Genomic DNA, 15,769 nt, shown 5'->3' with positions numbered 1-15,769 from the left:
GCCTTCTGCGGACATTGGCGGGCACCCCCGCCCCCCAGCCCCGCACACTTCCCGCAGAACCTCTTGATCCTTCCCCGTCCTTACCCCATCTAGAGGGTACCTCCAGGAGCCCAGATCACCGATCCTTGTGCTCGGCCAGGGCTTTCGTCGCTGCCCTCTGGGAGGGGGCCGAGGGATGGAAAGAAGAATTTATTCCGTGTCTCTAAGGCCAAAGGGCGCTCAGGGAACGCTGAGAACCCTCCCCGCCCTGCGTGATTGTGTGTGTGTGAGTGTGTGTGTGTGTGTGTACATGTGTGGTTGTTTGTGTCCCTGTGTGGGTCGTATACGTGTGTTTCGGGGAGTGGTGCGTTTTGTTAAAATACTACATTTTCTCGGGCCTTACTGTCCACCTGCTGCAGCCCAGGAAAAAAGAACCTCCTTTCCCCAGCGTTGCCGCAGTGAAACACTTTGGCTTTAACCATAGACTCCTCCACCCTGGTCCCGGGTTGGAGGGGGAAGCAAATGCTCCCTGCCCAGCAGCAGCTGGGGGCGGGGAGGTGGGAGAGACCCACTGGCCGCGTGGAGGGCCCGAGAGCCGAAAAGCGGCTTCAAAGGTTTTGGTAACGACTCTTCGGCCTTTATTTATGCCCCTATTAATACAATATCCATCATGTAGATATCGATCTTTATCCTTTAAACTGATACGCTGAGAATCAATTAGCCATGCAGATTACATTTCCTACATATCCAAATGTTAGTCTCTTAGGCTGAGAGCCGGTGATAATATATTTTTGCAGCCAGATAGTATTAGATTTCGTTTAGAAAAAAAAGAAGACGAAGAAGAACAGGAAGAAAGGCTCTCTGAGGCTCCTTCCTCTTGGGGCTACTTGTCTTAACTCTTGGCCCGGCTGAGGCTGGGGTGCCCCTCATAGAGTTTTCCGGGGCGAAGAAGCGAGACCGCGAGGATGGTGCGCGCGCAGGGCCACCGTGGGGAGCCGGGCAGCTTTCTGCAAGAGGGCTCTTGGAGGTTGGCGGGTTAGCGAGGGGTCTGCACTTCTGCCGCATGCTCCCTCCAGCTAATCAACTGGTCTCGGTGGCCCCTTTCGATGGGTTTCTGTGTCGGAGATGGTCAGTTTTCATCTTTTTAGAATTTTTACACCTGCTTCTCCAATCTCCAAGGTTCTGGATCAAAATTATTCTCCTGTCCCTCGCTCCCAAACGTACGACTTGTTTAAAGGTTCATCTCCAGAAAAAGAAACTATTTAAAAGAGGAAATGGGTGTTTTCTTGGGTGACGGGAGATGAAAAAGTTTAAGGTCTAGGAAGGAACTTAATGCAAGTCATGTGTAGAAATTCAGAAAGCTTAGGCCTCCTGCTTTGGTTGTGGTGATGAGAGTTTCTCCCCTCTTCTCTCCCCCGCGTTTTACCTCCATTCTTCCCTCCTTTTATTATTTTTTAAAATTTCCTTCCTTCTTTCTCTCTTTTCTTCTCTCTCTTTCTTCTTTTTCATCTCCTCCGCCTCTTCCCCAATTTTGAAAGAGTGAGGGGTCGGGAGAGTTCGTGTCCTAGGGCGGGCAGCCCTCCCGGGGTCTGTGGACTGTGCGCTCTCAGGAGACGCCCGGGTGGAGTTGGATATCTCCGAGAGGCAGGTGCGCGCAGCACTCTTCAAAACGCCTCTCTGCAGTCCCAGGTCCGCGCTCCCCAAGAACTGGCCAGATCGCGCCGGGCTTGGCCCCTGACAACTCTGCCTCCTCCACCTGTTGCGTTTACTCCGTTTAGTTGGCTGTGCAGTCTCTGGCCCCAGGTGTGCTTTTAAAACTCGAGGAACGCGGGTGTTGGACTCATTCGCAGCCTCTTGCCTCTGGTTCCCGTGATCCCACGGTGGCGAGCTTCCAGGCTCAGCGAGGAGATCTGGGTTTGAACATTCATCTCCCATGTTACTCTTTTCTTGCTCCTCGCGTCACTGGCCCCTCTTTCCTGCCGCTGAAATCCATCTCGAGGAGAAATTTTCTGAGACCCAGTTTGAGAAGCGGCTGAGGCTCACTGCGCTGGTTCAGGAGCTGGGGCCGCGTGGAGTCAGAAGGAGTCCAGTCCTGATCCGAGCGAAAGAAAGACCTGTTAGTTCCCCCTTCCCAGTACCCTCCTCCCCCAAGAGCAGGACACACAGCCCCAGCTCTTTATGTACCGGCGCCCGGAGGCAGGAGTTTCTGGAGTGGTCACTCGCCTACTTTTTTGCTCCACGAGTCAAGGAAACCAACGGACCCCAAGGTTTCTTTTATTCACTTCCTCCAGCTCTGTTCCCGCCCCCACCTCACTCACAGCCTTCACCTGCCTCCGCACAGATCAGATTTTCTGGTCTTTCCAAGGCCTAGGCTGCCCGCTCCCTATACAAGACGGTCCCCCAGCTAAATAAGGCCCTTCAACCCTTACCCCTTTCACACACACCAGATTCTTTCACACACACATACACACACACCCCGAATACACACACTCCCCGAATACACACACCAAAGAGCAGTTACCGAAGAATCTCTCTTCTAAACATCACCCCCACCCCACCATGAACTTTTACCGAATTGAGCAGAACATTTTTTGGAAGATTAGACAGGACTCACTTATTTTTTACAAGACATCCTATTCTTCCCGCCCTGGAGAATCGGGCGGCGGAATCTTGTCTTCCTTGTTTGCCTAAAAATAATTTTCTCAGACCCAAATGAACTAGTTCTCTCCCTCCCTCACTGCCTTTTAAAAAAAAGTACCTCTCTCTTCTTTTCCTCTTTTCTTTTTCCTTTCCTATTTTCCTTCTCCCTTCCTATCTTCCCACAAACCATATGTTCCTTATCGTAAACCCGCTCACACGTTCCCTGGGGCTCCCGCAGCTGAAGGAGCAAACCCACTTCGGCTGGCCTACACCATGTTTCAATGAGATGTCCACATCCTCATCTAGTCCCTTAATCCGAACTCATCCCGACTGATTTTTCGATGGGGAGAAGAGCGGCGCCAATGCTTTTGACAAATAACTGCGGGGGGCCTAATGACGGTCACTGAGGCAGCGGCTGCGAAGGACCACGGGTTTAACCCGGGCATTCACCAATCCTGTATCATCACATCCGGACCGGAAGCTCATGATCACGAACCTGGCGTTTTGATGTCCTCCCCGTGAGCCCCCGGCAGCCTTTCTGTGGGATTGAGGGTTTCTCGGCGTTTGCCCAACTTTTACTGCATCCTGAGAGTCACGCCTGGGGCCGGGCGGGTGGCCAGGAGCTTCTCTGCTCGACCATGTCAGCCTGCCAGAGCTCGGCCCTTCAGACGGCAGGAAAAAGGTCTGAGTGGCAGACGCCACCCCCGCTCCCCACTAGGTCAGGGACATTATTTTGCATAGATCATAATTTCCTCTTAAGACCTGTGTCTGGCTGAGTATGAAGTCAACCCTCAGAGGCCCTGAGAAGTCCACGGGCCATGAAACCCTTGTGCCAGTGTCCCCAAGTGCGGAGGCTGTTCGCTAAAGGGTGCTTCACAGCCCAGGCCGGTCACCAAAGTGCGACTGGGCTGTAGACGCACGCATCCAAACGGGCTGCGAGGGAGAACCTTCAAGCTAACAAGGGCACGCTCCACTCAGGCCTGGACAGCCAGCCCGCTGTTATTTTCACCTGTAGTGTCTCTGAAACTGGGGGCAGAGGCGCAGAGGGGACAACAGAAGCTATCTCTCCCGCCCACTTTTTTTTTTTTTTTTTGGTCAAATTATCCAAATATCGTCTTCAAGGCTCCCGTTTCATTTCGAACGTGCACAGAGCGTGAGTGGACGCTACACTCGTTCACAACACCGTTGTGGAGAGTCCCACTGATGCTTTCTGGGTAATTTGTTAGCCCAGGGAAAAGTCACTGCCTCCCAAACCAGGGTTCAAGGATGCAGGGCGCGGGCCCTCGCCTTCCAAGCTCCACCGCTGGGTCATCCCTTTACCAATTAGCGCCTGTACCGCGGCCAAATTTGGCACCAGGACTCCTTGGCCCACCGGCTGCGGATAGGGAAGTGGCCTGGACTCCCATCCAGCTGCGGGGTTTGGGTGTGGGGTGGCTTGGGCTCCGGAGAGACTTCAGAAAGAAATAAAGGGGAGGCCCAAGACTCGGAGACAGAGAAAGAGTGGCTGGAATCACCCGGCATTCCTGAGACCTGTTGCGCCCTGTTCTGCGGAGTCACGGCTCTGAGCCGGGTTAGGTTTGGCGGCGTGCGGGCGCCCTAGGCCAGGCAGCCTCAGCCAACTTTGCTGTCCTGGCCATCCCAGGTCGGACTTCGGGGACACAGGCCACAAGAAATTTAGATTCATTAAGTCTTTGGATGTGGCCCAGCTGTCCAGAGCCTAAGGGTGCCCTCCCACCCCTCTCCGGGTCTCCAGGGACCTCTGGCCACTGGCCGGTGGAGAAGGGCCGGGCTGATCATCTGGGTACATATGAATCTCAGAGCGCTCGGCAGAAAAGAAAGAGGCCGGAAAGGAGAGAAAATGAGTCGCCTCCTGATTCCGGAGCTTTAGGCCCCCAGCACCCCCACATCCTTGTGGCCTCCATTTGTACATGTTTATAGCAAGTGACAGCTAGTTTATGAACCAGCCCCCATGGGCACTTAAGACCCAGCTCAGCCGGCAGTACCTCCGTTCAACGGTCCCGCGGACTCTGCAATCTACGGGACCGGGAGAAGGAATCTTGCAGCAAGCGCCTCCCTCCAGCATCTGCCGGCTCTTAGGAGAGAAAACTCCCGGCAGGAGAGAGACGGGTGGACGCTGGGAGGGCTTGGAGACCAAGCCTCCGGCTCAAAAACAAATGAGACTCAGCTCTAGATGTTCTTTAACTGCTCGCGGGGTCCAATAGTTTATTTTAGCTGAGAGTTGAGCCTACTTTTGCCTTCTTGAAATTACACTTCGGGTACCTCCTTCACCCAGCAATTACCGCTGACCCCGGAAAGTGCTCTGTCGACTCTGCTCAACCTTTGGGAAGAAGAAAACTTGGAAAAAGTCTAGCTCTCAAAATACTATCGCTGAGAAGTGGCTTAAAACATACGGACACAGGCTTTGGTGGCCCCAACGCCTTAAAAAGAAAATGAGAAAATTTTCCCCTTGAAAAATTGAATCATTTAATGTAAAACCAGGTTAAACAAGGCACATGCCTCCTTCATGGGTCCAGACATTTTTGGGAGTCTCCTGAGACCTGTCTCCGTGGCTCTGAGGGTCAACCAAGCCTTCTGGCATCAGGCAGGCTGAAAGCTTGCCTGGTTTCCCTAATGGTGAGTGGGTTTTTAAAGGGCCAACTTGTGGACTGCTGAGCAGCTATACCCCACACCCCCCTACATCTTGCCTTCTGAGTTTGCCTTAATTAGGGAATGGGGAAGTAGGGTTGGGGGCCCGAGTTCACGTCAAAACTGTCAAAGGAGGTGGGGGAGGGGGACAGAGAGAGAGGAGTGGAGAACTCCCTCCAGGGGCAGGAAAAATTCAAAAATCGTAAAAGGAAAAGGGGGAACTTGAAGCCCAGAAGGCATTGTTTCCTTTATTTCAAAGGGAAAAACCTGCCCGATTCTCATCCTTTTGATTGATTAAGGCCCTGAATACCTCGCGGCCCCGGAGTGACAGTCCCTGAATAGACTCGAGCGAATAAAGCGCAGTGCAGAGCGCGGGGCTGGCACTCGGGGGTGTAAAGGAGGCGAGTTCGCTGGCACTTACCAAGTTATAAATAAAAGGCTATGCACAATGGTACCTTCTCTAAGGACAGACAGTCTTTACAACACTCCTGGCGTCATATCCTGCTGGGGACACTTCAGCTCCTAGCCAAGACTTCGTTCCTTTTATTTTTCCAGCAGTTTAGTCTGAATGCCATAATAAATTCCTGAGAACAAACGCTGAACCCGGGCAAAACTTTAACATACAGACACATCTCTGTCGACGCATCGGGGATCTATACGTAGAGATTTAGAACAGCAGCTTGCCAGAGCGGTTTTTACACCAAGAAGAGGAGCCAGGTTTTTTTCTGCACCCTCCCCCATACCCCCAGCCTTCAACTAACGAGTGCTTGGGCCTAGCGACGGCTGCCTGTGCTTCACATTAGCCCCGCTTGCGGACGGAGAAGACAAAAGAACATCAGCGCACCCTGGACTCCTCCCGGGAGGAACCCCATCGGGAGGACCCCTTAACAAGCCTAGGCCAAGGGGCACTGACCACAGGAAGGAAAGCTAAATATGTCTGGGGCCCCAGATGCCTTCTTATTGGAATTGTGCCCCATCCAGTGGCAGTAAGCCAAGAGAAATGAGAGCGAGACCTACAGGTAGAAAAAATGAGACATAGAGAGAGACACAGGAAATCACAAGAGGAATAGAGGCTGAGCGAGACACACACACAGAGGCACAGAAAGAGACAGAGAGGGAAATAGAAAGTCAAGGAAAGAGTGATCAGAGAAAGACACACACACACACAGAGTGACAGAGACAGAGAGACAGAGAGACAGGAACTTCTCCGCCCTCAGCAACTGCCATCTCCCTGGGGCTGTCTCTCTCAGTTTCCACCGGGCCAACCTTCTCTCCTGGGCAAGGGGCGCAGCGCGGGTCCCCCTCGGGGCCAGCAGAGGCCTGGGCACCACCAGAGATGGGAAGAGAAAGTGGTCGCTGTTGCCCAATCAGCGCGTGTCTCCGCCACCCGGGACGGTCTACCCGTCGGCCAATCGCAGCTCAGGGCTCCTGACCAAGCTTTGGGTAAAAGAACTAATAAATGCTCCCGAGCCCGGATCCCCGCACTCGGTGTCACCACAGGAGGAGACTCAGGCAGGCCGCGCTCCCGCCTCACCAGGCTCCCCGGCTCGCCGTGGCTCTCTGAGCCCCCTTTTCAGGGACATCAGTCGCTGGAACATTTGCCCAGACTCGTACCAAACTTTTCCGCCCTGGGCTCGGGATCCTGGACTCCGGGGCCTCCCCGTCCTCCCCTTTCCCGGGTTCCAGCTCCGGCCTCTGGACTAGGAACCGACAGCCCCCCTCCCCGCCTCCCTCCCTCTCTCTCCAGCCGTTTTGGGGAGGGGCTCTCCACGCTCCGGATAGTTCCCGAGGGTCATCCGCGCCTCACTCGCCTTTCCGTTTCGCCTTCACCTGGATATAATTTCCGAGCGAAGCTGCCCCCAGGATGACCACGCTGGCCGGCGCTGTGCCCAGGATGATGCGGCCGGGCCCGGGGCAGAACTACCCGCGCAGCGGGTTCCCGCTGGAAGGTAAGGGAGGGCCTCAGCGCGCCGCCTGGATCCCAGGGCCTGGGACCGGCTGCCTCACCCCATCCCCAGGCTCCGCAGGCTCCTTTGGTGCTTCCAGGAAGCCCATTCCCTGGGCACCCCACACCCCAAGAAGCACCAGTCGGGGGCGAGGACCTACTCGATTTCCTTTCTGCAAATGGAGCGCGCTGCTCTCTGCAAATCCTGGCGGAGCTGGGCGGCCAGGCCTGCAGCAAGCCGGGGAGACTTGTTCCTGTTGTTTTGGAAATGCCGCGGTGGAGAAGGAGGTGAACCGGCTTCTGAGCGGCAGAAGCAACTTCTCCGCAATTTGTCCATTCGAAATTGTCTTGAAGTTGTCTCGAAATTGTCCCGGCTGCGCCCACACTTGTGAAACATATGTTAGTTCAGGAAGTTTTTTTTTTTTTTTTTTTTTTTTTTTTTTGCCCTGCAAAGTTGTGGTGGCTAACGCCGCGCCATTGTGATTGGAATTTTTAGAATAATTAAATAAATTAGAATTCTATGTATCTCAAATAGCATCTAGAAGTTTCTATAACTTGTTTAGGAATCGCCTTTCCGTCCACTTGAAGATTCTGGGAATCCCGGGGAGGCAGGAAGTCTTGCAAGCCTGAGCCGTTTTCAATGGTTTTCCAGGTTAGGGCGCCCCAGCAGAGATGCTCATCGCCCCCCCACCCACTCCCTTCACACCCAGCCTAGAGTAGAATGTAACACCCAGAGCAAGAATGGGGGCTGGGGGCCCAGGAGCAGCCCTGCCGCTGCTGTGGTCTCTGTCCCAAGATGTAACAGGTGACACAGGCACTGCTGCTTGGGCCTCCTTTCTGGACCCTCTTTGACCCTTGGCTGCTGCACTTTTGGCTAGAAACCCCAAGGGCTATCAGCTGGCCCAAGTCCCTTAGAAAGGGAGAGATCCCAATTGGACAGGGATCGGTGGGAGCAGAGTTCATCAAGGCCAGCTCCTGGGTGAACTTCTCTTCGCCAGGAGGCTGTTTCTAGAGCAAGCTAGACTCTCTACCAGCTGCAGGGTCTCCTAAGTTGCCACTCCCCGGGCCCGAAGGGGAAGACGCTTTCTCCGGGGAGAATTATTTTGCCCCACTTGCTGTCTTTACACAAGATTACATGCGCTATATTGCTGAATAATTTGAACAAATGTGATTGAAAGGAGGTCTGGGTCTGGGAGTCCGATGTCGAGCAGTTTCAGCGTCGGTGCTGTAACATGAGGATAGGCCAGAAGACTGCGAAATTACGTGCTGCTGTTCTTTGCTTTTTATTTTCCTCCAGTGACTTTTCCCTTGCTTCTCTTTTTCAACTTCCCACAGTGTCCACTCCCCTCGGCCAGGGCCGCGTCAACCAGCTCGGCGGCGTTTTTATCAACGGCAGGCCGCTGCCCAACCACATCCGCCACAAGATCGTGGAGATGGCCCACCACGGCATCCGGCCCTGCGTCATCTCGCGCCAGCTGCGCGTGTCCCACGGCTGCGTCTCCAAGATCCTGTGCAGGTACCAGGAGACTGGCTCCATACGTCCTGGTGCCATCGGCGGCAGCAAGCCCAAGGTGAGCGGGCGGGCCTTGCCCTCCTGGCTCCCAGACTGTGGTCCCCTGTGTTGGGGAAGACCGGGCGGGGGGCAACGGCTGACATCTGGGGCTCTCCAATGAGTTATTTCTGAGGTTTGTGAAGGTGCGTAAAGGCGTGTGTGTGTGTGTACGTGTGCACGCGCCCTGGACACTTCTTGATGAACACTTAGGGAAAGCTCTTGCCTTTTTGCAAAGGAAAAATAACATCTGTTTTTTAAAGCCCATAAGCCTTGCAATCCTCATCAAATTATTTTAATGGATAAACACCTAAAGCAGGCAAGCTCTATGTGCCCACCTGTTGCCGATTTCTTCCCTAAGTGTCTTCCCGGCTCCCACCCATGGCACCGTCCTTTCCAAAACGAATGTAAGGAACTTCTTTAGGTTTTATAATGGTTTGTCTCCCAAACCCCGCCCTCAGTCTCCCCCAGTGCAAATTGTTTTCAATGAGTCAAATACTAGGGTGATCAGTTTTCTTTGTAATAAGCCAATGACTCCATTAAAAAAAATAAGCAGTTTGGTGCTATCCTTAAATTATTTTTGGTTCTGTTTTTAAAAAGAAAGAGTCACACCAGCTAGGGCTGAGTGGGAGGGAATTACACAAGGTCTGTCTTTTCTTCTAGTTGCCGCCGGGCAAAATCAAGAGGGTTATGGTAAACCGAAGATCTCCAAACACCCTCCTCTTCCTTCCCACCTACTGAAACCCTTTCACAGCCTTTCTAAGAATCTTTGGAACCTTCTTCTTCTTTTTAAAAAATATATATTGGGGGTAGAGAGAAGAGTGAGTCTCTCTTAATTAATATTTGTTATCGACTCGAAGTTTTAAAAACCCAAATACATACCTTTACATTTCAGTCTTCACTTTAGCATAAATATCCCTTTGGAAAAGCACAAGTTGCAGATTTAACTTGATTTTTCAGCTCCTTTTTCAAACATCGCTTTTTTAGTTTCGTTTTCATGTTGGTTCTGTGTAAGCAGTTGCCTTATTTCCAGGGATGAGAAAGTATAACCCCACCCTACCCCCATCAAGATGTTATAATTCTTCTGAATTTATCCCGGTTGTCTGGTGCTTGTCTGGGGAAGTTAGAGGCTTCCCAGGCTGCTCCGGGCTGGGATGGGATGTGTTCTGGTCTGCCCCTTTTTAAAGTGCCTCAGAGAGTTCAGGTCTTTTTGCTCACAAAGGGAGACCGTCCCAGAGGATTCAGCGAGGAGCATCCCGACAGGCCCAGAGGCGGTGGGGCCGCCGCCACCTGGCCCAGGGTACCGGGTACCAACGCCTGCCCGCCTGTTCTCTTAAAGCAGGTGACAACGCCTGACGTGGAGAAGAAAATTGAGGAATACAAAAGAGAGAACCCGGGCATGTTCAGCTGGGAAATCCGAGACAAATTACTCAAGGACGCGGTCTGTGATCGAAACACCGTGCCGTCAGGTACTAGGCCCATTAACCTCTCCCCGAGGCGCGACAGTCAGTCGCTATTACCCCGGCACGTCGACCCAGACGTAATCACCCCAATTATCGATCTCAGCTATTGGGAGGTGGTCTCTCCCGAGGCCCTGAAATATTTGCCAACCCGGTGTTCTTGGCACTTTATGGAGGGAGGGGTGAGCTGCTTGTCCTGGGGGCGGAGGGTGGCGAGACCACCGCTGAGGACACCCCAAAGAAGATTTCTGTCGAGGAGGCAGGGCAGGAAACGTGAGGCGGAGGCAGAGCGTTTATTAATATTGATGTTCCCTTTTAAAGAGAAACAAATGTTTTGGTAACCCCAACCGAAGGGAGATGGGGCCCGCGCCGGGAGGGACTTTGCCGTGTGCGCAAAGCCGTGGAGGCTTCCACAACGGCCCCGATTTCCTCCGAGAGTCTCAGGGACGGTCCGGAGCCCCCCGCCACGGCAGCCTGGGGGAGGCGGAGGGAGAAGAGGGGCGAGCACGGGGCCAGCGAGAGGGCGCACGGGAGGGTTTGTTTTTAATTAAAAGGAAACTCCCTTTTTCCCTCTGTGAGAAACATATTTCAGAGCATGGATTTGTTTACCAGACTGGAATCTGGAAAAAATAAGTGGGAGAGAGTGCATTTTCTTTTGATTTTTACAATAGGAAACGATTCTGCAGTTGAAATTTAAACCCTTTATAGCCTTAAAAAAAAAAAAAGGGAAGAAAGGAAAAAAAAGAAACTTAATTTTCGGGGGGTTGGGGGGGGCGCGGACAAGTCGGCTTTGGTTCTTCCTCCCTTAAGGCGAACCGCAGGATCCATGCATTCAGGTGGGGAGGAAGGAGGGTACCCGGTGGGCTGGTGGGAGAATTCTCTTAGATTGCAGACCTAGAGCCCGGTCTTCGGAGTCCAAGAAGGGAAATGCTTCCTGCCCAGAATCGAGGGACAAAGATGGCATCCGGCCCTAACTTGGAGGCACGGTTTTCCCAGCCTCCGTCTTTCAGTACCGAGATACAGATAATAGGGAGGGGGGTTTGAGTGGCAGGATGAGAGGGCTGGAGAAGGATGAGGATGTCCAGAGATGCAGGAGGAGACACCCGCGAGCAGTGCAGGGCAGCAGCTCTAGGGCCCTGGCTGGTGTTTGGGGGTGGGGGGTCCTTCCCGCACAGCCCCGCTTGTCTCAACCATGTGCACTCCCTTGCTTCCTTCCTCCTCCCGCCCCCAGTGAGTTCCATCAGCCGCATCCTGAGAAGTAAATTCGGGAAAGGTGAAGAGGAGGAGGCCGACTTGGAGAGGAAGGAGGCAGAGGAAAGCGAGAAGAAGGCCAAACACAGCATCGACGGCATCCTGAGCGAGCGAGGTAAGCGGTGGCGCCTTGGGCGGCGCACTTGCTGGGGGACTTGGAGGGCATCGGCTACCTGACATTGGTGATCTGACGGCAGCCAAGCCCAGCTCGGATCAAGGTCCCTTCATGCGCGGTGTCTCTGCGCCTGAGTAACGTCATGGAAGTGAAAGACCAGAGAGACACTAGGAATCAAAACAAACATTTCTATTCTGCTTAGTTTTTCTGTTTTGTAAATCTTTCTTTCTTACCACTTTCAGCCCCTGGGATTCTAGAACTGTGAATTGTGCTCCGTTGTAGGGGGCAGGGGAAGCTGTCACTCTCTTGCCATTAAATGTATGAGACTGGGCATCTCTGAGCAATTGTAGGGCTGGGGATAGAGGGTACTTGAATCTTCAGAAGTTGAAGTAGCTTTTATGCCCTCAGGAAAGGCCCTGGTCTCCGGAGTTTCCTCGCATTAAAGGAGAGAGAGAGTACTCTTTTGGGCAACGGCCCTCCAAAATTGCCCCCACATTGGCTGCCTTATAAATGTGTGTGTGTGTTGACTGGTTTGATTTGTTTGAAGTTGATTTTCAAATGTGAGGGGGTTTAACCTGTGTGTGCCTGGGAATTGAAAGGAACCCAAGCTCTGGGTTACAAATTGAAGGGATCTGGGTTCTTAGAGTGCTGGCACCCTCTGTCTTCTAGGGGTACAGATCCCCATTCCTTTTCGGCTGTGCACTGTCGGCACTAAGAAAAAAAATCTCCCCCATGGGAGACAGAAGTGCAGCTTGCTTCCCCTTCACCTGCCGCAAGCCATCCTCAAACTTTAAGGGTACAAACGCAAAAAGAAAGAAAGAAAAAAGGAAAAGAAATGCTGAACCAGGAAAGGATCATTGCAGCAGGAGACGGCGGGGGGGGAGGGGAGGATTGTGTCTCAGTGGCTTTGGCCTTGGGGGTGGTTGCCCCTCTTCAAATGCACAAATGGTCAAGAGTGGCCAGGGGCCCCACTTGTGCCTGAAGTTTCCTCACCTGGGACTTGGAGTTCATTGGGCAAAGTTACTTTTGGAGTTGCCAGAGGGACAGGAGGCTTTCCAGGTGGGCTCACAGCCGTTGCCAACTGTGACTAGCTGGGTCCGAGCCCTTATCAGAGTGGCATCCAAGTGGGACTTCTTTTATCTTCATTGCCCAACTCTGTGGCAGCCAGTGGCTCTCCTGAGCAGCTGCTTCACAAAGCAATGCAAAATCTGCACACAACCTGGAAGGAACATTTAGATTTGGAAGTTACAGATCCAAATGGCTGATTTGAGGGAAAAACAAGTATAGATACTCTGATGCACACAAGAAATCAAAGACATGTCAAACCACAGCAGGTTGGGCAGGGAGATGCTTCCTTTGCTTTATGACAGAGGCCTCCTATGGACTCAGTCTAAATCCTCTTTTTGGAGAGGTGCATTTTTCTGCCTTGGTCTCTGAGAAGACACCTTGGCTTTTATCCCAGGCCTAACTGCAGAATAGAGGTGCTGAGAAGGGAGGAAGGCAGGGAGTCAGACAACCCCAAACCAAATGTGCTCCTGTGGGCAGTGGGGAGAAGAGCCCAGAGCAGTCACAGAGGCTGGGGACTCACGGCTTTGCTACTTGTTGCTGGAGGCTCCGGCGCTGGCAGACTGGCTGCTCTCTCGCAGTACAGGCGACTGAGGCCCAGTAGACAAAACGTCCCAAATGAGCTGGTCAAACATTTGTACAACTTTTCCAGCTTTTACAAAGAAGGCCTTCTCTACACAATCTACACTTGGAGATGAACTTGGGAGACAAAGCCTGGAGAGTCCATTGAAACTCACACTTTAGCTCAGCCCAGACAAAGCTCCAGCTCGGAGCAGCTTGATGTGAACAAAGGAAGGCAACCTTTTTATAATTCAAGGAGAAAAGAAGAGAAAACAGCACCACAAAAGGCTGAGAATAGACATTATGGGCTTGCAATGAGGGATGAATTATTCAATGAGCCCCAATAGCTGCTGCGCCGGGAAGTTTTATGGACTCTTCAGCGTGGAAAAAGTGGCCATTTCACCTACAAAATGTTTCTAGTCTTTTGGGCTGTCTAGCTGGGCCGGCTGCTATTCAAGGGCAATTGCTACATTTTTTAAAATCAGAGTATTCTCCCCAGTGGGGGCTGTGCTGTTGGAAACACACACACACACACACACACACACACACACACACACACACACACACACACCTTGGAGGCTGAAGCCTGATTTAATTTGGGGTTGTCAAGGAAGATGCAGTGTCTGTCTCTTCAGCATCTCTAGCTCCTTTTTAGATGAGCCTCGGAGGACAAGAGGGGCCCAGAGAAAGGACAGAGTGAGGTGCAGTTTGAAGTCTAGAAACTTCAAAAACTCCTTTCTGTTGTTCGGGCATCAAAAATCCCAGGCTGCCCGCTTGTAAAATAGAATGAATGTTGATAAAGCGCTCTTAGCGCCCTGGCAGAGGGGGAGGAGAAAGCTGAGGGAGGAGGGACTTTGGGGTCCCCTGACCAGTGTGGTGTAGTCTTGCCCTTTTCCAGTTAGTGGGTCTGGTGGGTGCTGCTGAGCCTGGCTTTTCAGGGGAATCTTTGGCCTGAGGTCTGCTTGGCAGACACTAGGACAAAAGGGTTGAGCCACCTTGAATGAGGTCAGAATCACCTCATTCTTCTCTCCAGTGGCTTTCTCCCAGATGGTCCTCTTAACTTTCCCAACTTTCCCTTTTCCCTCGCTCAATTCAAGAGCTGAGCCACTTGCGGTGCTGGTGCGCTCAGGCCCGCGCTCCCTAACGGGCGCGCGCTAAGCATGATGCACCCTTGCTGGATCCATCCTTCCAGCTCCGTAGCCCAGGAGAAAGGAGAGGGCTGGGCGGTTCACTAACACAAGCCCCGCCCGCTATCCCCAATTCCCCTAGCCCCTGGCCCGCGCTGAGACTGGAGCAGAGGCAGCCGGGGGAGCCACGTCCTGGCCGAGGCATCCGGGGCTGTGGGCACGGCCCTGCGCAGCGGCCGCTCAATGGGCGCCTCTGTTCCTCCCCCGGCTCGGCCTAGCGAGCCCGCGGGCGCCGCCACAATGGGCTGGGCCCCCACTCCTGTGCTCTGCGCCAAAGCGCCGCGCCGCGCCGCCCCCTCCCCTACTCTCTGGCCGGCTCGAAGCTTAGCTCGCCGGGCTGCAGCCGACTCAATTGCCTCCTTTATGTCCTTCTCACTTTCATCTAGACACAGCCCGCCTCCCCCCTTCTTCTCCTCTTTTTTTTTTCCTCCCTTGCCTGAGGCTCACATTAGTGAAATTTCTGCAACCTCCCCCCATTTTTTTTCTTATTTTAAAGAAAGCCCTTAACACAAAAGCGGTGACTAATCAATAGAAACTGCCCCTTCATCATCTCCTCCTCCTCCTCCACCCCTCCTTCTCCCCCTCCAGCAGGGTGACGCTTTTCCTGTTTGTGAGTTTTGGGAAACATTTTTGCTTTGTGCAGTAATGGAATTAGAGGACAGTTGAGGACTGTAAATGGACACGCGACTGCAAGACTCTCGCTTAAATATTTAGATGCAAAGTTACAATTACTGACTTGTTGTAGCAGCTTTGAAGTGGCAGCTCCGGAGTGCAGGGTGAGAGAGGCCAGATTGCCAAATTGATGTTTTGATTGGGGACTGGCGATACACTCTCATAAGACTTTCCTCCCTTTTAAAATCACAAGTGAGCGTGGGAGGTTTGCAACAATTTAAAAGATCCCCCTAAGAGATCTCAAGCATAGGTCGGTTGGGGGCTTATATTCCTTTCCTATCTGTTCCCTCCTATTTGACGTTTACAAAAAAGAGTGCTTTCTTAAAAAATTGGAGAAAGTAAAAGTGACGAAAGCTTTGCTCAAGTTTCCATTTTATTTGTAAGCTTGTCAGCTTTTGTAAAGTTAACGAGGACGACTTCAGCTTTTTTGGGGGGAGGTAGGAGAAGATTAATCAGTTTAAAACGCAGAAAAGCATTAAAGGTATTTGGAGTATTTTATTTCCAGTGAAATCATGAAAAGAGCACTCTTATCATTAAGGGACTGCTGAAATCAAGGAAAACGAAGGGCCGTTTCTTTCCCAGTTAGTGAGCAGGAAGGGCCATTTTGGTCCAAGGTTGGGAGGAGGGGAAGGCGGGGGACGAACTTTCCCATAGATTAAAATCATTGGGTATAAGATCATAGGTTTATGGCATCGGATC

General features: G+C 52.5%; 2 protein-coding genes across 4 annotated transcripts in view; one reads left to right on the top strand and one right to left on the bottom strand.

The window, feature by feature from the left end:
- Nucleotides 1–1,356: 1,356 nt before the first annotated feature.
- On the bottom strand, nucleotides 1,357–1,914 carry LOC117979474 (coiled-coil domain-containing protein 140). The gene has a single exon (XM_034955261.2). The coding sequence runs from the start codon at nucleotides 1,912–1,914 to the stop codon at nucleotides 1,402–1,404; it is 513 nt and encodes a 170-aa protein (XP_034811152.1). The 3' UTR covers nucleotides 1,357–1,401.
- Nucleotides 1,915–6,415: 4,501 nt separating this feature from the next.
- PAX3 (paired box 3) overlaps nucleotides 6,416–15,769 on the top strand; it is a 99,449-nt gene continuing 90,095 nt past the window's right edge. For 2 of the 3 annotated variants that reach the window (XM_063595289.1, XM_008972032.3), the window contains exons 1-4: nucleotides 6,416–7,214; nucleotides 8,546–8,781; nucleotides 10,099–10,228; nucleotides 11,451–11,585. In XM_063595289.1, the coding sequence (XP_063451359.1) occupies nucleotides 7,130–7,214; nucleotides 8,546–8,781; nucleotides 10,099–10,228; nucleotides 11,451–11,585 (586 nt within the window). In that variant the 5' untranslated portion in view covers nucleotides 6,416–7,129. The remainder of the gene's footprint in view (nucleotides 7,215–8,545; nucleotides 8,782–10,098; nucleotides 10,229–11,450; nucleotides 11,586–15,769) is intronic. The other variant, XM_003818670.6, reaches the window with a different exon arrangement.

This window comes from Pan paniscus, chromosome 13 (genome assembly GCF_029289425.2).
Source record: "Pan paniscus chromosome 13, NHGRI_mPanPan1-v2.0_pri, whole genome shotgun sequence".
Lineage (NCBI taxonomy): Eukaryota > Metazoa > Chordata > Mammalia > Primates > Hominidae > Pan > Pan paniscus.
This window is presented reverse-complemented; position numbering and strand designations above follow the sequence as displayed.

What these genes read in the sequence shown, in the direction of transcription:
- LOC117979474 (XM_034955261.2), bottom strand. Translation starts at nt 1,914, where the DNA reads ATGGGAGATGAATGTTCAAACCCAGATCTCCTCGCTGAGCCTGGAAGC.